Here is a 25,535-nt window from a genome sequence, read left to right as displayed (position 1 = left end):
TGTGTTTTTTATATTATGATGATAAATATATAAATTATCATCAATTATATTTAAAGCAAAAATAAAACTGAACTTTTTGAAAATAAAGGCTTAAAATCTTGTTAAGATGATTATAACAAATGCTTCCATATAAATTTCTTTTACTTTTTTATATAACATACAAGTAATACAAATTAATCATTATATATGATATATATATATACTGTTTCACTCCAGAATATTTGTATTTCCATATTTTTTTAATCTAATTCTATTTTTTCTACAATATCGAAATGTTATTAACAGGCGATGATTATATTCTCATAAACTTTGATTCAATTTGATTCTTCTTTATTCCCCCTTCGGTTATCGTCGGTGCGTTGCACCGCATTCGTCGCGCGTCTTCGGCTATTTTCATTGATCTCCAGTCCCCAGAGAGTCCCCAGGTTTCCAGGACGCGTTTGCGCGCCGACATGTGATCGTGTAATAATAGTGCACATCGTGGCCAATATACGGTTGCGATTCTTTGGTTGCGCCGAAGTCTCGTGGTAGTTTGTTGTCACCGGCGTTGCGATTCATCCTTATTTTTGTTCGTAAACAGTTTATCTGAAAATTAATTTAGCGCGATTGCTGTTAACAGTGATATCGTCGCGATTGTCGTTATCGTAATTGAAAGTATCACTGCCGCCTTCGACGCCGCTATTATTGTTGACATCGTTGAAACTAGTAAATTAAAGAAGTGTGAAGACGTTACACCACGTTCCCAATCGAGCAACAGTGGCTAAAGCGGCCGCTACTCTCTCTTTCTCTTTTCCTCTTTTCTTCTCTACCTTTTCGTCCTTTTTCTTTTTCATTTTTTCTCTTTCTCTCTTTTTCTCTTGGGAACCATCATGATCCCATATACCACGTGCTTGTCTTTCGGTGGTCGTCGCGACGTCCGCGGCTGGGTAGTTCTATATGACGAAGTCTCTTTCTACTCGGTGAGTCGCTCTAAGTATCACTCAATATAAGCACTTAACATTTATACAAACCTATTATTGCTATCCATATTCAAGAGCATTTTTAGACATAAATTTATGCCCAATAGAAATAAACGTATCATAAAAAAAACATATGGTTTCATCGCGTCTCCTTATTCAAAATTTGATGAATATTGATTGACTCAAATTTTTGAATAAAGGATGAAAAATTCTAAATACCTTGCAGAGCCTTTACTTTTGAACAGTTTATACTTTTATACATGCATATATTGCCTTAAAAATTAATTTGTGTATATGTATAAGTATAGGTGTATATGTATAAATTGCACTAATTCCATTTTTTTAAAAAGTGCGATTATCTAATTTGAAAAATTGATAGATGTTGAATGGTTTCTTTGTATATTTACAAACACACACGTATATACATACATTAAAGTATACAATATACTTGCATGCATATATATTTGCTTCCAAGATGTTGAATATTCAATTAATTTGGTTATTTTGAAAAAAATTTGTTTCAATATGTGAAGTATTTAAAATAGGTCACTTGTATAATTATTATTTTTAGTATTAAGTTTAATATTTACTGTAAAGTTCCTGCAAAAGGTGATTGAACTGAAAATACTAATATATTTATATTTTCCATATAAAAATAAATTATATGTACATATGAACAAAACAGTAAATATTCTTAATATAATATATTTTTGTAATTTATTTACATTATTTGCTGTCATTTCCGATTTTTACAATATTCTCGACGGAGAATAAAATTTTGGAATTTTTATAAAATTTTGATAATGAATAATTCTTTATATGAAACTTTAAAAAAATAATATATGAAAAAAAAAACAATATATGAATATATATAAATATGAATATTTCGACATCAAAGATACACACGGCTTCTCTTTTTTTTTACTTTTTCATTACTTTTAAGATGATATTTTTACAAAGTTCTTCGGACAATAATATCTTACATAATATCTTACTTAGTTTGATGGAGAATTTTCTGTTGTCTCCCACAAATCTCTTTCAGAAACAATAAAGATTTAGGAGACTGGGAGGGACAGTTCATTAAAATAAAAATCTTGAAATGAGATTCATTTAATTACTTGGTATCCAAGGAAAATTTATGTCCTGCGCGCAATCGTTCAATTTAAAAGAAAAATTAATTTTCTTTGAAACTGACGCATACCATCCGCCTCTGGCTTATTAGTTCGGAAAATTTAAATTTGTGTTTTATGAGAGCCTTACTAATTTCTTAATTACAAAGATTTAACAAAAAAACTTAAAAGTCATTTCTGGAAGAAATCTGAAAATATGAGAAATTTGTTATATTGTATATAGCATTATATATTTATCGATTATCTTATACATAATACATTTAAAAAAATAATAAAAATTCTATGGATATTACATTAATTGATTTAATTATTAAAGTATTTATTTCATTAATTGATCTTTCTCTGCCGCTCTGTCTGTGCTTCCAATAATAATGAAAGAAGGCTATATGAAAACTTTACATATCTCTTTTCTTAGAATCGAATGTCAACTTTTTTTTCGCTTTTAGTAATTTTTAGAAAATAACATTTTTGGAGAAAATAGGAAAACTGAATTTTTTTCTCTCAGTAGATAAAGCGGTCACCTGATAATCAATAGATCCTAGTTTGATCCCGATTTACATGCTACCTCGTAGATTAAGATTATATTTGAAAATGGGATTTATAATATCTTTTCAGTGAAAATAAAACTGATTAATGCACATTTTTACGGTACATAGAAAAATATAGGGCTATTACATTCTTTAAAAGACGGAAATCGAGTAAAAAATTTTTAATTTTATCAACAAAATATTTGAATTTGAATTTGAACGAAGCATTATCGGTGGATACATCAAGAACTATATCAAGATAAGCGATAGAAGTTGCTGCAAGGAGCAAGAACAGAAGCATGGACGGCGAACGCAATGATAAGCGGCTAGCGACGAAAGAACAGCGACAGCGTCAGGAAGACACAATCAGGGATAACAGCAGCGGCGGGAGAAACGAAACCAGAAACAATAATAGGAGAAACGACAAGATGTAGAACAGCGGCAATTGCAAGAGAATGGCAGTAGTGATCTCAACAGTAGCAATAACAGCAGCCACATCTTCTTCATTTAAGAAAATATTAAGCAGGAAATCATTCTTTCCATTAATATAGCAGTAATAAGGAAAACCAATGTATAATAATATGAGGAATATATAAATGTATAAATAAATTATTATTTTTTGAAAATCTCCAAAACCTACCTCTCTCTCTCTCTCTTTCTCTCTCTCTCTCTCTCTTTCTCTCCTTTCTTTCGCTCTTTGTCTCTCTCCTTTTCCCCTTTAAATCCTTCCTCTTTTTTTCTTACTCTCTTTCCTTCCTCTTTCTTTTGATCATTTATCATTGTACCGAAATTAAAACAAATAATTAGTTACAAAGTATTTTTCATCGCTTACATTACCATCAGCTTCATTTAGCGCATACTTTTTGCAAAGATTTCTTGACAACTACATGTCATGTATACGCGTGTGTATATACGCGAAACAATTATATTTTTGACATTTTGCCATTGGATGAATGATGTGAACGTGACAAAAATTGAATTTTAAAATACTTATTCAACATAAGTTTTATATACATATTACACTCATTCAGAATTGTGTAAAATAAAATAATATATTTTAGCCATAAATAACGAAGGTAACAAAGCTAGTCAACGATCGAAGATTGACTTCTATGTATGGATGCGCGCGCACGCACACATATACGCATATATACATATACAAGCACACTTCAAAGAACCTTTGACACACACACACACACATATATATATAATAATTTTATATTATGTACGAACTCTCTATTTTTACTATCTATACTACGCATATAATATTATAAAAGCAATATCTCAATTTTTAATGTGCATAACTCTTTAATTAAATGACATAAAAAAGTTTATAACCACCATTTCGAAAACATTTCGATATTATTATAAAAGTATGTAATAAAAATAGTAAGAATATATAATAAAAAATATGATAAAAATATGCAATAAAAAATATGGAAATATTCAAAAATTTCAAAGTAATCTTGATATTATCTTGACATTTCTATTTAAGATAATTTTGATAAAACTTACAAAAAGTTTACACTTTATCGATTTTGATTTTGACATATATTAGAGTGGATAGAATACTGAACCATGCGTGCACTTTGTATCACATTACGAATTCTTTTTTAGAATATATTGAAAAAGTGATACACGTAATTAGTAATATAGAAAAACTCTCAAAAATTTAATTTGAGCAAAAATAATTTTTATAAACAAATTATTCCTCTCCCCCTCCGATGTGTATGTGTATGATATTAAAATATTTTTTTCTAGTATTGAAAGTAATTAAATTATCTTTTAATGATCAAAACGGTCAGGATGATAATGATCACAAGAAATACAATAGTGACGATTGTTCTTGCGATTGTCCTCATCAACATAATCTATGCGCAAAGTACTCATATTAGATATACGGTATGTGCGAAGGAATCTGCGAAATGCCTTCCACTATTTTGAATTTTCAAAATTTAAATTTAGATTTGTAATTAATGTCTCCAAAAACGACCAAAAGCTTAATTTGAGCAAAAATTAAATTTTATAAATAATTTTTCGCCATTTTGCATTTATGAAAGTAAATGAAAACTTGAGTTTTGGGCGGTAATATTAGCAGGATGAATAGAGTTTAGTAATCTTTATACAGGATGTGAACACGAATTGAAAATGAAAATAAAAAAGGATGAATATTTTGCGCGTTTACAGTTAGTACATCCTTATTGTCTTTCTATTGTAGGCCCGCAAATGTAAGAACGAAAATATTTCTATTGTACGCTTATATGTGCGCAATACCAATATGATAGCAAAGATTCTTATATTTCTAAAGAACGCATTAAAGCGAATTATTATTGAATTTTTCGTGCTCAGCATTCTTATAAAGTAGTTTACGATGAAAGAAATATTATATATGTATAAAATCCATACACATCCATTACAAAAACGAAAAACTCATATCTTTCCCCATCAAACGATTTTTTTATCTGAAATATATATTCTATTCATTCATTCGTTTTTTCATAATAAATATATATCTTTACATCTTGTATAAACACTTCTTCAAAAATTGTTAATTATTGTTATTTTTAAACATTTATTATATTATAATTTTTCGTATATGTGAATGTATAAAATGCATATCGTATATATATATATATATATATATATATAATATATATATATATATATATAGAGGTGAAATCACATTTGTATTTCATTTAAAAATTTTTTGCATATAGATTCTTCAAAACATAATTTCAAAACATAATCAAAATATATTCAATAGAAGGATTCTCGAAGAGCAAATAACGAATGTACATATATACAATATATTATATTAGAAAATTAAAAACAACTCACAACAATTTTAATAAATTAAAGATTAAAAAATTAAAAATAATACACATTAATTAAGAATTCTATCCTAGATTGGACTCTTTCACAATGGTAGAGTGTAGAATTGTAAAATAAAAACAGTGAAAAAGTAAAAATGTAAAATACAAATGGTTTTACATCAAAATGTAAAAAAATGTCTAGATGATTGGTTGTAAAATGCTTGTGAATCGTTCCAAAAGTACGTCAGCGAAAATCAAAATTCATCTATTCAAGATCGATAGCGTGCATAATGTGCATTTGTAATGCCCACCTATCGCGAAATCATATTGTATGGGCGAAAGCGTTTAAAGATTGTAAAAATTTGCAGAGCAAATCTGTCCTTCCGTGTGTAAATGCGTGTGCGTTCGCCTCGTTTGCCTCGCATCGTGCTTTACGAGAGTAGGGAGAGATCTGTTATTGATCCTGGCCTCCTCATGCGCCGGTGCTCTCCCTCTACCTACTACACGACGGTAACGCATCAAATACCAGCTTTCCGCGGCAAGAGCTCGCGACATAGTGAGAGAGTCTCTCTCGTTGGCAGCCCTTGTCGCGTAATATATAGCGATGGTTGAACGGCTAAGAGGGAGAGAAAATCGCCGGGAAGCAGCGTGGCTGCGCGGCGAGCAGTGCCGAAGCGAAGACTCGAAGAGCACCGATGTAGCCGAACACGAGCCGAGGTCGCGAACGTCGACCGAGCGAGTCTCTCTCTCTCTCTCTCTCTCTCTCTCTCTCTCTCTCTCTTATATACGCGTTCTCTTTTCACTCGGCGCTCAGGTCTCAGCTCCAGTATTTCAGTGTATGCACATCGGCCGGCCGGCGTGCATATAGTCTCTGTTAATAGTGTTGTGTTTTTGGAGCAAATGATTTTCGCGTAGAATATTACTTTTCTATTGTGCTATTTTTATCAACATATATACGAAGCGTGCTGCTTGTGTGTGTCAAATTTAACGATCAGACGACGTCGTGCTCGTGCCTTGAGCAGCGCCGGGCCCCAGGGCCCGGTCGCTCTTATTTCCGCCCAGATCGACCCCGGCAAGCACGCAGCGATGAAGCTCGCAGGCTCGTCTCAAAGAAGAACCGACCGCGATCTCTGTACCGAGCGTTAACTATCGACAACAGTTTGCTTTACTAATAGTCATCGCGAGTCATTGTATAGGAATCACTACCTCTATCGACGGAGATATATCTTTGAAAAGAATAGGAACGAGATAGGATACTAGAAAAGAAAAAAGGAGGAAGAGAGAAAGAGAGAGAGAGAGAGAGAGAGAGAGAGAGAAAGTGAAAGAGAAAGCGAGAAAGAGAGAGGAAAGAGAAAGATTATACAAAACGTCATCATATCAAAGGGTCAAATCGTGTCGAAATTGCGAGACAGCAAATTTAAAATCCTGAGTAGAGTAATTTGAGAATATCTGAAAAAACACGAGGAATTATAGATTTGGTTGTGATGTATGGAATTGGTATAAAGTATATAGTAAAGTACATAGTACACTTTATTTAGTTATCACTCTTCTTTTAAACAGCTTTTTAATCAATTTTTATAATTATCTATATTTTTGTATCAGTCAATATTTTTTAATTATTAAAACAATAAAGCATAACAGAATTTCAATAAATGCGTTACATAATAATCTATGAATTATTATTGTTTTTGTATTTACGATTTTTTTTTTTAATTGAACGGAAAAAAATTGTAAGATCTTTTTAACGGCAATTTTAATTGTCAATTTTTCAAAATTGTGATGTGATAGAGCAATTTGCTGGAATTGTGTTTAGCATAATAAATGGGAAATGATTAATTTTGTTTCTGTTTCTTTTTGTTTTTTTTTAACAAATGTATGAATTAAAAATGCATTGTAACTAACAATTAGTTAGTACATTCATAATATACTATAAAACAGTCATCAAAATGTGGATATATTAAAGTTTACAATGCGTTTACATAGAGATTGACATTATAAAGAGCTTTTTATATATTTTAAGTTATTATACAATGCTTTCTGTTGATTTTGCTCTATATGTTATTGATATGTTTTGTCCATGATAATATTAAAGAAACCATTATGCCCAACACTTTGACAGATTACTCCAAAGGTATTGCATAATCTCCTAATTGAATTTGATTGATATTGCTAATATCCAGCATGAAACATTTTGTGCCTACACAGCCTGTAAAGAGTGACAAAAAGAGAGAAAAGGGAAGAGTAAAAGAAAGAGGGGGAGAGAGGAAAAAGAGAAAAGGCAATCGTTAACAAAGCGATCGTAAAGATTCCATTTTTATTATGTTATTGCGCACTAATAAAAATCATTATTTGCCTTTTTTAGAAACTATGATTTTTTACAAATTATTATTGAATATATTTAGAAAAACATACTGTAAAAATAAAAACCAAAATAAAACACACATACACAACAACGAAGATTTTTCTTTGCAAAGCAATGTCACGATTTTAAAATAAATATTTTCTGTTAATATTTATCTACGTTGATAATGTTTGATTATGATTCAACGCCATTCATATATATCACATATTTGTAACTCAATTAGTTTGTAATTCTCAATCGTGACATTCGGGCAACTCTATTAATGTTTTTTTAAATTAAAAATTTTTTTTTAATAAAATTATTTTTTATCAATTAAATTTTGTATGTATTATAATTTTTAATATTATATACCCATATATCTGGAGACAAATAATGCTCTTAATGCTTAATTACGATTTAATCCGTTATCATAATTATGTATGTATTTGTATTCCGCAAATATATCGTGGCATTATATTATAATAATTAAATTAATTTTTTATAAAAATTATTTTATAATCGAACTGTAATGTAACATAAATGTATATTTTATCTGCTTAAAAAATAAACCGATAATATCCAATTAAGATTTTTATTATTGCGATTACATATTTGTACTCATAGTATCATAATACTTAAACATCATAACATAATAATTATTTACAATATTTACAATAATTTCTTTTTGTCACTTGTAAATTGCGTTATTTGAAGACAAATTTGTCTCTTTCAATTATACATATATACATCAATTACATATGGATCGTTCTCATCGCTTAATTATTGAATCGTATATTTTTTGAGCATTATTTTATTATATAATTATATTATTTATTAATATAATATATATATATTATCATATATATTATATATATTTTGTTCTCTTTTTATTTCTTTTCCTATTTTCCTTATTGTTTTTTCTCTTTCCAATTTTTTTCACTCAATGACACTTATCTTTATTTTCTCTTAATAGTTCATGTATTGTTATATTTGTTACGTTATCTTTAATGTACATATAAATATATTATAACTTTGATTATTATAATCTTTATATATTTACTTATAGAGAATAATACATTTTCTTTTTATTTTTTTTTCATGTAAAATGTAGTTTTATTTTACTACTTATTAAAATTTTATTAATTTTATTATTAGATTTTATTATATTTTTATTAATTTTACGTGAGACATATTGTTGCATACTATATGCAAAAATTATTAAAATCTCTCTTATCTTTATATGTAAATTATTTTAAGAAGTTATAATATTATAATCGATTCTACTGTAATTAATTCCCACTTATATATTATAATAGATTTATTTTTTAATTTTATACAATATTCTAAAACAAATTTTCAACTAGCATGAAGCATATATTGTACTTTGCTCTCTTTTCTCTTTTCAATTCTCGCTTCCTATTGCATTTGCGATTATTCAATTTCTGATTTCAACGATCTCTCCATTAATGCTGTCATCTTGGTGATACACAGTGTTAATGTAGTGTTGTTATTGAGAGTGCGGATTATTGAAATAGAATAGGCGCGATAAGCAGCCACGAGCCCGACGAAAATTAGGGATACGAGAATGCACATTGAAGGGGACGCGATGATGTGAGAAGGAAACGCAGGAAAAGGAAAAGTGGATTCCAAGACGAAGACATTTAGATAGGAAAAGTGCACAGAAACGGATACGCGAAACTGGCGACCCACGCTCGTGACAGTGGCTCTCGTGGGTCTCGGACCCGCTGCAGAGCCAATGGTGGGTCACTTTCCAGTCGCGGTAGCGCTACGGGGATGCAGTGTGGCCTGTGTGCTGTTGTCGCCGGCCTGTTTCGCCGGGCCATGTGCATCGCAGGTAGCCGTCGCGGCTCTGGGGAGTCTTGTTATCAGGAGCTGGCCATGGATGTGCAAGAGAGACGTCATTCACAGATGGAGCATGCGGAGACCGAACTCATGAAAGCGAGCGAGATCGCGGAGAGAGTGAAAAATGTCATTCAGATGGAAGAGGTGAGAGATTAGTTGTTTTCAAGACGTTTTATTTCGTGCTCAAGAAAATGAAGGAGGTAAAGGAGGAGAGATTAGCGAATTCTTTCTTTTTTTATTTTACGCATTTTTCTAAACTTTATATTATAAAATATGTATCCTAATTATGGAATTTAAATGTATCCAATCATATTATTTTTTATTCACATTTTTTAAATATATGAATGTTCAAAGAGTGTTTACAATTATGTCTAACATCATATTCTTCTCTATTATCATCGTTACCGACAGTATCGATACATTGTAAGTATAGATCGTTTTAGACAATAATCTCCTATACAAGACAGATTCCTCATCCAAAATTTCAACTTTATCTCAATTAAACTTATAATTCATTAATCTATACTCTTTGATTATCCAATGATGTGTACAGCATTTCTATTATAATGTGATTGCAGTGTTCATTAATCCTTGTTTTTAACAAGCTGCAAGTTTGACATAAAATGCAACACAGTATTTGCAAAATATGTTAGATGCTGTATCATTATGTAACTGTTTCGATAGAATGCTTTTATGTGCTCTAAAGAAAGAACATAATTTATTAATGCCAGTTTATAACTTTTATGTATGGTACGTTCAACTAAGATGTAGACTAAGGTCGTTGTTCTATGAAAGTCTCATTTAGTTTACATTTCAGTTGAACATATCTAATATTGAAATGAATTACATCTGAGCTAAGAAAACCGAAGAAAACTAGAACATACGATATTGAAAAACGTGAAACTATCCTCCAAGCTATCATCGTTAAGAGTGTTGTTGTCATTGTTGTCATCCAGATTTTTCTTTGCAGATTTTTATTAACAAAACGCGTTTCAAATTATATATGAAGTATTTGAAAAAGAAAGTATAATGTTTGTTTCATTTAATTCGACAACTTTATGTAAAATGTAGAATAAAAAAAAAAAAAAATCAACAGGCTCATGGACAATTTCGAATCGAATCAATCGAATCTGCGAAAGCAATCTTGAGGAATTAATTGTTTAAATAAAATTCTTAATAAAAATGACATCACTCAATAGATCTCGAAAAGACGAATCCAACGACTTATGTTATATGTTTATCTTCGATATTATTACCAGAACAGATTTTTAAAAATCGCCTACGTATGATATTCATTTTTATTTGTCTACGCTAATATCTTGGAAGCGATGGATTCAGACGAAAAATGAAAAAAACCTTTTAAATGGAATTGCTTTGAGAAGATTTTCAGCATGATAGAACCATACTTCAACAAGATTTTGAGAAGAAAGATCCAATGCTTAAATTGTTGCAATCATAATATCAAAAAGATACCCTTATAATATTATAGGATATCAGATTTGTCTTTTCAAGAGACTTCATCGAATGATCTCATCTTTATTAAGGCTTTTTATTTAAAAAGTTGTATTTCCCCTTCCCCTTTCCCTACTCTGCAAGATACCTTCCAGGATAACTTTCATAGATTTGCGTGAATCAATTAAAAATTGTATACTGATTATTCTATTAATTATTCTAATTAACTTACATTATATTATTTGTTACTATCACTTTATTATTGCAATAAGTAATGTTTATTGAGCATGTTACCAAATGGATTATAGCTAATGTTCAGTATTTGATCACTGATATAACTTTATTAACATGTCGTCGAATGATCAGTTAATTAATGTTATTAATTGGTAAAAGGTTCGACGTTATAAGTACATTGTAGAATAGATAAATAACGAATGTCATTATTAATGTCTAACAAACGATATTATCTTATATATATATATATATATATATATATATATATATATATATATATATACGCGCATATAATACATATATTTTTTAAAGATATTTGTTATAAATGAGAATAATTATACTCCAACCGAAATTTCTTACTTTTAATATATCGGAAAAAGATCACACACACACACACACACGTATACATACCCACAAACAAGGTTTCTATTCTTAAATTGTCCTTGTATATATCCATTCTATTTCAATAATATATGCGCAGAATAAAAATATCATTTTGATTATACTCACAATTACATTATCATTTTACGTTTGTTTAAGTAGTAAATGTGAAACAACTATAATATAGGAAAAGAATATAACAGTTAAGAATACTAAAACTGTAATAAAATGTAAATGCCAAGAATAAGAGTTCTAAATATATCGAGATTTGATATATATTTTTCACATGATTATTTCTATACAGCAGTACAAACGAGTCAGAAGACATAGATAGATGAATTAAAGTTTATTAAAGATAGATAATAATTCAGCACATCGATTTTATCTCTCCTTATTTGGGAAAATGATTGTAAACGTATTAAAAATAAATATCTGCTCACAGATTGTTTTATAAATTCAGTTACGTAATTTCTATCATAGATTTTGTTTAAATTTGTAAAAAGAAAAAATTATGTTATTTTGATTTTAAGAATATAGTAATTTAAGAATTATCAAAGAAATAGATAGATAAATATAGAGAAAGGGGAATAGAGGGAGAAAGGCAAAGTTGAGATGAAAATATGAAACGATATCATATATGAAATCTTATTATATAACTTATCATTTTGACATTATTTTAGAAGAAAATGAACTAAATATGCATATTTTATATAACACAATTTAATATTATTTTTAGATTGTTTTTATATATATATCTGTAATAAATAAATAAATAAAATAAAATTTATTCTTTTTAAATAAGTTTAAACACATTCATATGCCATAATCTTCTTCCCTCTTTCTCTTTTCTTTTCTTGTTTGTCTCCCTCTTCTTTCTCTTTCTCTGTTTTATTGTATTTATATAATCATCTGTTATGGATATATAATAATAACTAATAATAAATAAATATATTTAAAAGAATTAATATATACCGTTATATTAAATAAATAATTTAAAATACTGTATAATTTTATTACTTAATAGATTTTATATATGAATATTTTAATTATGTTATTTACGTTAGTATTAGGCGATTTTTTTATTTTTCTTAGATGAGGTTGCAGAAATTTGTGTGTGAGAGAAGGAAACATAGTTTTTAAAACTCACTTACATATTTTTAATTATTAATATCAACACAATTTTCACAAGATACTCGTATTTAAAATTAGATCCCTAAGATCAAGTACAGTAGTTATCATCATTAATGTTCTTGACTTAAATTCGCTGAGTAAATGTTCAGTATATTCTCGGAACTGGAAACACTGGAAGAAAAAGAAAGAGAGGGCTTGATTTATATATTTGATGTCAAATTGATTCGTGTTGTGCGATTGCTAATGGTGTAAGAAAAGTCAAAGCGCAATATACAAAAATATATGATAAAATATATTAAAATTTGATTATTATAATTTTACCATTTACAAGCTAACAATCAATATTAACGACAGTAGTAGTAGTAATAGTAGTAAGAGAGGCGGGTGATACTAGAATAGCTCTCAATGTCACCTAGATAGAAAATGTCGTTCTGTAACTTCCCGCTGGTGGCTTGAGGTTTAGATAGTAATCCTAGTCTATAATTTTTAATAAGGCTGTTTATTCTCATATTTCTCACATCATTGAACTTAGCAAACATCTGGCTCAAAAGTTCGTATTTTTTGTGAATAAGAACCGAACAGTGGCATTACATGTACTGAATATTAGCGATATAATGAGAAAATTTTTTTATATCTGACATCTATTTTGGATAATTAAAGTACCCTCATGAAAGTGCATTATTTATGCTGGATGTGAGCCGAAATAAAAAAAAAATTAATACAGGAAATCCTGGCGCTCTTAATGAATATCAAAATTATACAATATTTCTATATACATTAGTTTTTTAGAGGAGCGCATAGACTTGATGCGCTCTTTTATCTTTTTTTATAAAGATAATTTTTTAATTCTTTAAAATGAATCTATGCAAGTTACCAAAATCAGATGGTAATAGTTTTTATACATAAAAAACATGCGTTTTATTATTTAAATTTTTATCTTTTTTAGAAAATTTTAGCTTCTCTAAAAATATTTCTTGTTTTATATAATCAAAAATATTATATCATTTAGTCTAATTTTTATAATGATTTATCTTTCTGAGCATAAATTCAATTATGAAATGTCATTCTTTAATTACTTTATAATCAATACAATACAGTTAATACAGTTAATAAGAAAAAAATAAATAAAAAATTATGATTATGATTTATATGACTTATTGTTAGGTAGATCGAAAAACTCGCTTTTATTTAATCTTTTCCGCGTAAAGTGTTTTCTTATTAACAGTTTACACTTATAATGATTATAAATTAAGTGAAAACTAATTTAGTGCTCATTTTTTATTACAGAGGCGTACTACTGAGATAGCGATGGATAAAGAGGAGATGTTCGTGCGTATCTTTGGTGAGTAATCCTTCATCTTATTTTGTAAATTTTTTGTATTAATTTTTTTTTTAATTTGATTGATATTATTTGTACTTGTTTATATATCACTTTATGTTGTTTTATATTATTTTATTTATATACAATATTTGGAATTATAGAATTTTCAATTTCTGATTAAAACTTGATCATTTTTTTTTTAAGATATCACACGGCAAATAGCAAACGGCAATTTTGAAAGAAAATCATTTTTATGGTTTTTTTTTTAATTTCATTTATATCTCAAATAGTTTAAAATTACATTTTTTTCTAACTTTTGAAAATTCATCTCTCTTTTGAAAAATTAGCTTTGTGACTTCGAATTTCGTTAGGTATATACATGAAACGAAAAGTGATTCAAACGGATACAGATAATCTTTTGAATATCATTTTTTGTTTTCTTAACAAAAAATTATATATTGTAACAAAAAATTATATGTTGTATATTTTTATAATAATAACTGAATTATTTTTTTAAGAGAATAAATCTAAATATTAAATACTAAAAATTGCAATAATTCAGATAATGTTTTTTATATAATTTTTCTTATATATATACTTTCTATGCGAAAATCAATTTTTTCTTGCAAAAAATATTAAGAATGCTTATCATTTTATAGACAGCAACTTATATCGTGATTCTGGCACATCGGTCACATTATCCAAAGACCATGATGAATCTGCAAGGGAAGTAGCATTCAGGCGTTTATCTGACACGGATCGAATTCTGCTGGAAAACTTGGACATCGATCGATGCAGATCTAGACAAACTGGTCGATTTTTAACGATACACAAGAGACGGCGTAAGAAACTTATCACTAGATCCTTGAGTCAAGAGCCTGGCATTCTAGACGATATTTTCCACGGGCTAGTGCAGGTAATTTACATTAAAATGTTATCTCTTTTCATTATTCTTCTTTAAGATTTTCTATCACTTTTTTAAATTCTGAAATATGTATGTAAGCATATATTTATTACTGTTTAGTTGTTAATATTAAATATGAAAAGGAAACATTTTCTTTAAAAATATTTTTTAGAGATAACTATTTTAATCAAATATGTATATTCGAAGTTTTTTTTTTATTTGAATAATATAATTTTCTTTATATTCATATTTATATGCATCGTCTCCAAAAGTTTTTGTTTTATTTTGTTTAGCCTTAGAACTTTTAAGTTTTGTTTTGTAAAAACACTATATGTAGGTGTTTTAGGCTTTCTCTCAAACTCAAACGAAATAAATATTTCGTAAAGAAAATGATTTGATTTGCAAACATCTTGATGTCAGCAGTATAAGAATATGCAATAAAAATTAAGGAATTTTATTTAGAAAATATATAAATTGGTTTTGTCGTATGCGTGACTTTGATGAATCTATTCTAGAGTAAATCAAGATCACATTATTTTTTTCTATACTATTTTTATTGAAAACATTTAAAAAAAAATAAATTATTTCTCAAAAAAATATTTGAGCAGAATAAAAAGTAAATAATATTATACTGATATATATATATATATAAAATGTTCCATTTTAAAAATCATTCAAATATTTCGAAAGAAATGCGTTTAGAAAAAATGTTTCAGACAAAAGTTGATTTGAAAGCTGACAAAAGATGTGAGAAAAGAGGGTCACTAGGACGGATGCTGGACAAGGCACGGGAATAAGAAAGTCGAGAACATTGGTTTGCCCGAAACGAGGGGAATTATTCGAAATCTACGGAGTAATCTAACAAGGAATCTGTAATTAATGAAGTAGGGGATAAGGTGAAGGAAAATAGTTAGAAGGAAGAGGGAAAAAGAATCATCGGAAAGAGTTATAATAGTAAAGGGAAAAGGAGAAGATGAGTTATCGAAAATTATTATAGTGAAAGGGAAAGAGCTCTGTAAAGGAGAATTTCCTGGGGATGTATCTGGTAAGTAGGAGGGATGATCCAAAAAATAATAGGTTGATGAATATAGAATCAGAGTAGTAGGTTTTTACCAATATTGGGGGAAGGAAGAGCACGCACAAAAATATTATTATTTACTAATACTTCTGGCTAATCCTAAAATTGTAATGTAAACTCGAATAATTTTTTTGTCTCAGGGTTAACCACTTATTCCGGCGATTCCGGCTAAACTTATTAACGACCATACGCGGTCTCTAATATTTTTGATATTCCACTGTAAATTAAGTTGTATATAATTAAACAATTTTTAGATATTCTTAGTATCTAAAAGTTGCTTGAGAAAGGAGTAGAAGAAAAATTAAATTGACTTACTACTTAAGCGGAGATTTGAAGAATTGGCGGTACGATAGAAGTGTGACGTCCTTGTTTTAAGACCGGATTCCAACGTTTAGCTGGATGCTGATCAACTCACAAAAACACACTGTACTCACAAGATGTAACAAGACGAAAAATATAAGAACTAAAATGCGAGACTAAAAATTTTTAGAGAATAGTTTCCGGAAGTGGAAATGTTCTAAATTTTCAACTTAAAAATGTGATCGTGTTCTCATTCGATGGGATGTTCCTATTACTTTACGTAATTTTAATAATTTATTTAAGTCTATTAGTGAATTTGATATCAGCTTATAGTCCTTTTAAATTGTGATTCTACAAGTTACTTTTTCTAGCAAATTCTTTTGCCATAAATTGATTCTGATTAATTTATATAGTTCAGTTAATACCCGAAGGATATTAGTAAAGTATCTTTATACATATTTTTTCTAGTTTCATCATATTTTTTTCCATTTACTATCGTCGAAAAGTTCAATTTTCAGAAATCTATTGACATTATTTCTTTACATTAGAATTTCTGTTTGTTTAAAGGAGATCGACGAAGATTCTTCTAACGGCTACCACTAATCCCTTCCGTTTTTCTCACGATTACAGCGGAACCTTTTAATAACACACTGTGCGAGGCTCTGAAACGCTATAACGAAGTTATCCTCACTTCCGTGAAATTCAGCGACCTCGCGAAACTTGCACGAGCATAAGTCTTAAGTACACCTTACACCACTGAGAGAAGACATTGTGCCCACAGATATACGCGTTGCTGCGCGGTTGGATTGTTATTCCTACTTACGCTACTTATGAGTCGTCTAGTACGTATAGAAAGAATGTGCGTTATTTCGAAATGCGCTATTATGAGATTTGTTGATATGATTTACCGATGACTTATGAAACAAGTCAGGAAACTGTCATGTTACAAGAAAATCTATTTATTGATAATTTTCTTTACTTATTATCATTAATAAACGATTAGTGTTATAATTTAGAGAAAGAAAGAAATCATTGAGTCAGCAGGATATAATATTATATAAAAACTTTTTTAATTTTAAGCGCATAATCAGATGGCCTGAGCGCTCTGCATAGTCTGCCTTGTTGCATGCGAAAAAACATACTTATTTGCACTGTTTTCATATAGCATCGAGAAAGGTAGTGGATTTTTGTATATTTACTGTGACCATCTCGTGTAAAATTTTTTTAAATTTATTAAAATTAACTAGAAACGCGCACATAAAAAACTGGCCTAAATTCAGAGCCATTCAAAGTGATATGCTTAATCAAAATTGGTTTTATTGCATTCTGCAAAATTCTTTTTTTAAGAAAAAAAGAGAGAGAGAGAGACTAAAACATTTTTTATATCTCTTAATGCAACTTTATTAAATGTTTATTTTACACACACACGCATACATATATGTATATTTAAAAATTGGTTCATTTATGAATACTTTTTCTTAATTGTACAAGATATATTATAAATTAATTATACTAATTTTAAGTACCCTTTCATAAAACTGTGATTGCTTTGAGTTTTGAGTTGAGATCTTTTTTTAAAAAAAAATATCAAGGAAGATCATTATTTATTGCAACTTTTTAATTTTGATTAATACATATTTTGATGTTAAGTTTTATATTAAACTCAAAAAACATTCAGAAAAATATGATTTTATATATATCATATATCTTTCTAAAAATCTTGTAATTAACAAACAGTTTTTCATTATAACTCCAAAATTATTTGATGCGATATTTTTATAAATATTTATATTTTACAAAAGAAAACTTTATTTAAAACTATTTCTCTTTTTAAATCCTTAGTTGAAGATACTTTGTAAGAAATATTCTGTATGTGCTATAGTTTAAGTATATCTTATAATTAACTAAAATTTAAAAATTTTATATTTGCTAAACTTTTTCTTGTCAGAAATAGATGAGATATTTTCATTACTATTAATATATTTACATTTAGTTTACATTTTCGTTTTTTCTATTGACGTATTTTCTATCATATCCATTATATTGTGTCGGTTTCATCATATCCGAATTTGTAATATATGTTACAGTGTGTTTTACAAAGGGCTGGGAATTGGAGATTTAATGCTTTCACGCTAGAAACAGTAACAGGCGGTAAGTATTGTTAGAATTATATTTATTATATTCACATTTTTCTCTAGCATTAATATACATGATGCAAGAAATAATCAATTTTGTAGCATTTTACCGTTATTTTATTTGTATATTATTTTATTTATCTATACATACGTCATAATATTTAATTTCCAGGTCGTTCGCTACCGGTATTATGTGTCCATCTTTTTCATTGGTATGGGCTTCTACAATATTTCACCTTGGATGTTGTAACAGTATGGAAGTTATTCGGTGAGCATATATACAAATATATACAAATTGCAAATATCTTAAAATTTAAAAATTTTTAAATTTATGTATTAATCAAGTCGTGAGAGCACTAATATGGACAGAAAATACGCATAGACGCATTACATATGTTCATAAAGCAAAATGAAATTATAAATATATAACATAATATGTATATCATATTGCGATCGATTTTTTATCTTTAACTTTAAATTTTATTGATAGATTTTGACATTTGAATTATATTTGTATTTATATTATATTTACATTGCTGTTCTTCAAAAATTTATATGGTTCCAATATCCAATATTCAATACTGATATTATATTAATTTCAAATATGTAAAAGATAAATATTAAAACAGGACTCCCTCTTGTATTCAAATCTGCAATTTTGACAGGACTCCCTCTTGTATTCAAATCTGCACTTTCTTGTATTCAAAAATATATATATATATATATATATATATTTATTTTTAAAGTGTTTTTAAACCATTTTACTAAAGTAGAAATAATGTAATATTATAAAATGTTATTGCCATTATTTATAAATAAAATATTATATTATATACTTATTTATATGCACAACATTTATATGCAATTTATATGCATGATTTATAAGTAAATTTTTTAAAAATCATATTAAAAATTTTATATATATCATATACTTATTTAAACTTATGAATAATGCAAAAATGCATTATTAATAAATTAATTTATATTATATAAATATTATATAAATTAATATTAATATTGTATAGATATTAATATTGTATAAATATAAATAATATATAAATATTAATATTGTAGCAAATACGATCTATTGAAATAAACTTATTGTTAGTTGACTGAATAATTTAAAATAATCAGTCAAAATCTTTTCTATAACAGCCATTCAATATATTGATGTATTCAAGAAAGTCTATTATAATTTTCTTTATTTTTCAAAAATATATTAAACGAATAAAATTATTATTCATACTGTTATATATAATTTTTTTTAAACTGTCAAAATATTTACACTTCAACTATTCACGAAGTCATAAAAATAAATTTTGATATATGATAACATATAATATAATATTGTAAAGGAAAATATTTGATTGTTACGTTAAAATAATTTATGCTATTATATTTAATTGAAGCTTTTATCGAGGAGGGTTATCACAGTACAAATCCTTACCATAACAGTGTACATGCCACAGACGTCACTCAGGCAATGCATTGCTTTCTTCAAGAAGAAAAGGTAATTATATACTTATATATTTGCAGATTCACAGACAAATGTAAGCGGATTTTTAATTGTTAGTCATTTGATAATTTTTTTCTTTAGCTAAATAGAATATGTGATCGAAAGTTATAAATTTGCAGATTAAACCACACCTAACCAGTTTAGAAATTATGGCTTCCTTGATAGCGGCTGTAACACATGATTTAGATCATCCTGGTGTCAATCAGCCATTTTTGGTTGCGACAAGTAATCATTTGGCTGCACTTTATCAGGTAGAAATATTTCTAATAAACTATTCAATAAATAATTGTGAAAATTTAAGAATAGCAATCAAATAATTATTATTTGTTTAACTAATAGTTTTTTTATTTTAATATAATAAATATACTGAGAGAAGGGGGGGAGGGAGAGAGAGAGAGAGAGAATATTATATAATTTTTAAGTTTGGCAGAATATAAAAATAAAAAATTGATATTTTTCAGAATACTTCTGTTCTCGAAAATCATCACTGGAGATCAGCCATAGGATGTCTTCTAGACAGCGGAGTCTCAGCAGAATTACCGGCCGACGTGAGATCGGAACTTCAACGACATATCAGTTCATTGATTTTAGCAACAGATATTACGAGACAGCAAGAGTTTCTTACACGTTTTAGGGTATGATCTATTATAAGTCAGTTTTTGTTCTGATTAACTGAATTAATTATCTTGTTGTATGTTACAGGATTATTTAAACAACAATTCACTTGACATGAAACGCGCGGAAGATCGTCATTTTATTTTGCAAATTGCTTTAAAGTGCGCCGATATTTCCAATCCTTGTAGACCGTGGGATATATCAAGAAAATGGTCTTATAAAGTTTGCGAGGAATTTTTCAGACAGGGAGATTATGAACGTCGCCTAAATCTTCCGGTAACACCATTGTGCGACCGACATACCACTAGTATCCCAAAGATCCAAACTGGTTTCTTTAAGCACGTCGTTACTCCTCTTTATGTGGAATGGCACCGTTTTCTTGGCGATGGCCTAAGCGTATCATTAATGGAATACTTGAAAACGAATCAGAAAAAATGGGAAGCATTAATCAATCAAGAGATTGAACAAACAGAAACCGAAATCTCCGAGCTGGACGAACCTGAAGGTGCTATTAGTTCAGGCGAGGAAACAGCTGCCAATGATGATTCAGGCAGTATTGATTTATTAATACCAGCCGCTTACGCACAAACAGCACGAATGCCGACGCTGCCAGGACGAGTTGGACTCGATCGTGTTGGTAGGCGTCATTCTGTACCTCTAAGCATATCGAAACCGTTGAGTGTACCTTTACGTCAGACACCGAGGAGAGAGAGTCTGCCGAGTGAGCAAATCAAAGCAAAAAATTCTTTGCAGAAACTAGAAAATCAAAGTCTATTGGAGCCTAGTTCGTTATCCCTGTTGTCCTCCAAAAGCAGCATAGCTGAATCATCGAATGTTAGCGCTGAGAGACCAGTTAGCGCGGAGGATCTCTTACCAGAGACGAGTATAGCCAGTATTACCAGTAGTACCGAGGCATCAAAATTAAATACAGTTTTACAATCGGATGATCAACTTAATGCACAAATCAAGCAACTCACACGACAACAAACCTTCCCTCCGTTACAATCGTACACACGAACAAGATATATGTCTACAACCGCGGAGATGTCACAGTGTTACACTCAGATCTTAATAGAAGCCGACAGTTCTTCCAGTTGTTCAACTCCCACGAAGAACAAATCGTGTTCAAGCGGCCGATGTTGTTCGCCACTATCTTTATATGACCCTGATACATGTTACCAAGAGAAATCTGATACTTTGAAAGTCTCCCAAAAATTACTAATGGTAGATACCAAAAGACGAGGCTCGACATTGTCGAATACGATTAAACAGAAGCATGTTCTCAGCTCGGAGCGCCGTCATTCTATGCAAACTGTTCGCACCGATGATTCTTTTTCTAAACATCGGCGCAAAAGATCCTCTTCTGCTCAAGATTCCGATCCCACACAGGTGTTCTATGTTACGTTAACGGGCTCTCATGGAGACAAGAACAATGTTTCTGATATGTCTACTGTGAAATCTAAATTGAATTTGGATTGCAATGTCAAACGTAACCGTCATAGTGCGAAATCGACAGTTCAAGAACTGCGGACTACGTTATCATCTAAAAAATTAGATCAATGTACTTCATCGACTAAGAGTTCATATTTTGACCAAGAACCGCGAAGATACTCAACTCCTATCACAGAGTATAGAACAATGATTGATCACGCAGGTAGACGATATACCACGATACCAGTGTCTTCTGAGTTTAGCACTCATAAAGTGTTCTTTATCGGTAGTCCTCCTGATTCACCGCCTCGTAATCACAGTGTGTCCTCGTCGAGTGATAGTAGTGGTGAGCCAAAAAAAAATATGGATGATTCGAGTAACGAAGCTGTTATTGTTGGCAGTAAAAGAGAATTGGATTGCACGAAAGAAAAGAATTCAAAAATTATGAAGTTGAGTTCTGACGCTCAGATGAAGGAAAATGTTGATCCCCGTACAAATGACGATTTCGCTAAAACATTAGCGATGTCTCGTAGGGGAAGTCAGGTAATATAAATAAAGAAACTGATTTATACCAACTAAAAATTTATGTTTTTGTGATCATAATCAATAATAACTAGAGTGGACCAGGAGTCTTTAAGAATTAATTTGTGTTCTATGTTACGTGATTTATTACGGAAAAAATATATTGAAATTATTTTTTTTTCTATAAACGAAATTAAGGCTGTTATTGTTATCAGTTACCGAAAAAAGTAATTATAACGATAATGTGGCGTTACAAGTAACATGTTACTTTTCAAATTAATTTAAATTTGCTAGTATTTTTTTCTGTTCTCTCTTTTAATGTTTTCGCCTTGTAATATCAATATTCATTTTATGTTATAAATATTTCTTGTAATATTGAATTCTCTCAGGGATGGGCAAGAAGGCGAGGATCAGCTCCAGTTGGTCTTCTATCAAAACTTGATGATTCTAATCCAATTACCATACCCACCAGAATTGATCATAGTTGTAGACGTGGATCTGTACCGACAGACATTACTAAACATCAAGGTATATATATATATATATATATATATATATATATATATATATATATATTACTTGTAATTTGTAATATTTCGTCTTATTATATGTGTACTAATGTACTCTTCTTTATATCAATCGGAGGTTGTAATCGGCTCGCTTTAGGACCTCGAGAAAACAATTTTTTGGCCCTAAGAAGAGCTAGTCTTCCGCAAGAGATTGCATTGGAAAATCTTTCTGAAAATATCTCGATTTTAACTAGTAAGTCCTTTTAATGATATCATATATATATATATATAAAACAAAAATATATTTATAAATATAATTTTATATTAAATTATTTTAGGCGAGCGTGAAAACTTTTCAATCAACAACAATAATAACAACAACAATAGCACTAATAACAGCAACAACAATGGCATTAGTAAACTATTCGACAGCAGCGTTTCTGGAATGTTTTCCCCGAGACGAGGCTCAGTACCAGCAGACATATCCGAGTTACGCCACGATATGTTCAGTAGAAATAGCGTAAATAGCAAATCACGAAGCCGCAAGAAGATTTTAAAAAGACGAAGTAGTGGGGGCCCGGAAATGTTCACCGGGCAATCCACCGACGGAAACGATAATGGCATATGGCTCAAGTGGAAGAGAGAAATAGGAAAACACGATCCTGTCCCCGAAGCGCTTGTCAAACGAAGAGGATCTCTACCTATAGAGATGGTGGCTGTTTCACATGCTGGTCGGTACAACCATAGATAAAGGAGGATATCGCGTAATACGAACGGGTACAAATATGTTTTCCAAAAATGCACGTAAATCATCTTTATTGTATTCTTTTTTCTTTTCTGTTTCATATACAAAAAGATGACTAACTTCAAAAAACATAACTTTTAAACTTTGTTTTTGCATAAACTTTTATTGATTTATAATTTTTTAATTAAAATAAGCAAAAACCTTTTAGAGATTACTTATTAGATTCATAATTTTGATATATATCAAAATCAAAGTCATTGGAACTTCATTAATATTTATCTGATATACACAAAACCTTAATTAATTCTAATGAGAGACAATTTCCTTGTAAGAAGAATGAAAATTTATTTCAGAAAATTGCAAAAATAGCATAATCTTTTAAAATTCTCACTTGTGTGTTGTATTATCTAAATACATTTACGCAATATATGTCGCAGTTTTCTCATCCATTTTTTCTCACTAAAACGACAAATCATCATAATGTATCGTATATATCAAACAAATCCTATTCTATGCATAAGGATTATGATAATAGCAGGATGTTATTTTTAAAATCGCTCTGATAAAATTTATGCTTGTTTATTGTAGGATCAACATCAGCACCACATAGGTCTAGTCTGTGGCGGCTTTAGCGTTCTGTAGAAATATGAGGACCGTCCATGATACTAGTGAACATTGGCAACAATTTTTCCTTGAATTATCAGGGGTAATATCAGCGACGATTGATGACTGAATTTCAAGATTGTCGATATCGAAGATTTTCTTATCGATTGTGAGCAAGTAAACGAATAAATATTGTAATTATATTTTTGATGGTTTTAATTGTTAGATACATTACAATGATGATAAACTAATTTACATTTGAATATTTTCAAACCTCTAGTTAAGAGGATTTATATAATTGTGACAGAATATTTTTTAGCATACACTATACAAATCGAAATTAATCAGAAATTTTACTTTTTATTATTAATAGAAAAAATACTGCAAATTTATCAATATAGTAAAATCTCGTTTATTTTGGTCCTCTGGCGAAATAAAAGCAAAAAGTTCTTGAACAATTAACAGATACCACCTTTCCCATGCGAGCTATCTAATCGCTATGCACTTGCAACTGCGAAGGAAGTTAATGGAAAATTATGATTTGCATGTTGTCATGTAATCCATCCGACATAAAGAAGATGTGATATAATTATTCGCGAAAATATGCGCGGAGGAGTACCAAAATTAACGGGGTCAAATTTAAAGAGACTCTACTTTGCAGGCAACATCAAGATATTGAATCATGTAGTCAATATAAATCAGTAACAAAAATATCAGAAGTATATCTTAATATGTATGTAAGACATACTTCAGAAGTAGATTCAGTATTGAAAAATAAGAAAAGAATCTCAGATAAACATGTAGCCTGATTTACTTAGTTTCCAAGTTATAACTGTTTTTTATATTCAAACAGCTTATACTTTATTTATAAATGCTCAAAATGAATGTCTTGTAAAATGTACCTGATTTAAAGTCTGCAAACGTTTTATCTAAGATCTTATCCATTCGTCAATCTTTAAGTATTGTGTTTGGAAATTTTTATTATATACCATATTACTTCAAAAATAAAAAGAAAATTATAGAAA

The 25,535-nt window shown here is 29.2% G+C and overlaps 1 protein-coding gene across 25 annotated transcripts; it reads left to right on the top strand.

Annotated features, from left to right (window-relative positions):
- Positions 1-578: 578 nt before the first annotated feature.
- On the top strand, positions 579-25,535 carry LOC126849917 (rho GTPase-activating protein gacF-like). Of its 25 annotated transcripts, none has more exons than XR_007687471.1 (15): positions 6,143-6,945; positions 9,306-9,777; positions 14,119-14,173; positions 14,812-15,068; positions 18,522-18,585; positions 18,742-18,837; positions 19,979-20,079; positions 20,205-20,336; positions 20,547-20,720; positions 20,788-22,674; positions 23,043-23,181; positions 23,299-23,415; positions 23,501-23,893; positions 24,496-24,679; positions 24,976-25,535. XR_007687471.1 is itself a non-coding variant. In XM_050592313.1 (15 exons), exons 3-15 carry the CDS (start codon positions 9,565-9,567, stop codon positions 24,537-24,539), a joined length of 3,672 nt encoding a protein of 1,223 aa, XP_050448270.1. In that variant the 5' UTR covers positions 6,143-6,915; positions 7,522-7,560; positions 9,306-9,564; the 3' UTR covers positions 24,540-25,535. The 25 variants fall into 25 exon arrangements, 24 of the variants coding, with proteins under 24 accessions (XP_050448281.1, XP_050448280.1, XP_050448270.1 ...); XM_050592313.1 differs by adding an exon at positions 7,522-7,560 and having other exon boundaries at positions 6,143-6,915; positions 24,496-25,535; XM_050592323.1 differs by having other exon boundaries at positions 6,142-6,945; positions 23,501-23,962; positions 24,496-25,535.

The sequence above is a fragment of the Cataglyphis hispanica genome, chromosome 5 (genome assembly GCF_021464435.1).
Source record: "Cataglyphis hispanica isolate Lineage 1 chromosome 5, ULB_Chis1_1.0, whole genome shotgun sequence".
Classification (NCBI taxonomy): domain Eukaryota; kingdom Metazoa; phylum Arthropoda; class Insecta; order Hymenoptera; family Formicidae; genus Cataglyphis; species Cataglyphis hispanica.
This window is presented reverse-complemented; position numbering and strand designations above follow the sequence as displayed.

Bases quoted from the DNA above. Each gene is read 5' to 3' on its own strand.
- LOC126849917 (XM_050592320.1), top strand. From the start codon at position 9,565: ATGCAGTGTGGCCTGTGTGCTGTTGTCGCCGGCCTGTTTCGCCGGGCC. The intron at 15,069-18,521 runs GTAATTTACATT...TATATGTTACAG, and splicing joins TTTTCCACGGGCTAGTGCAG to TGTGTTTTACAAAGGGCTGG. The intron at 23,894-24,495 runs GTCGGTACAACC...TGTTTATTGTAG, and splicing joins GGTGGCTGTTTCACATGCTG to GATCAACATCAGCACCACAT.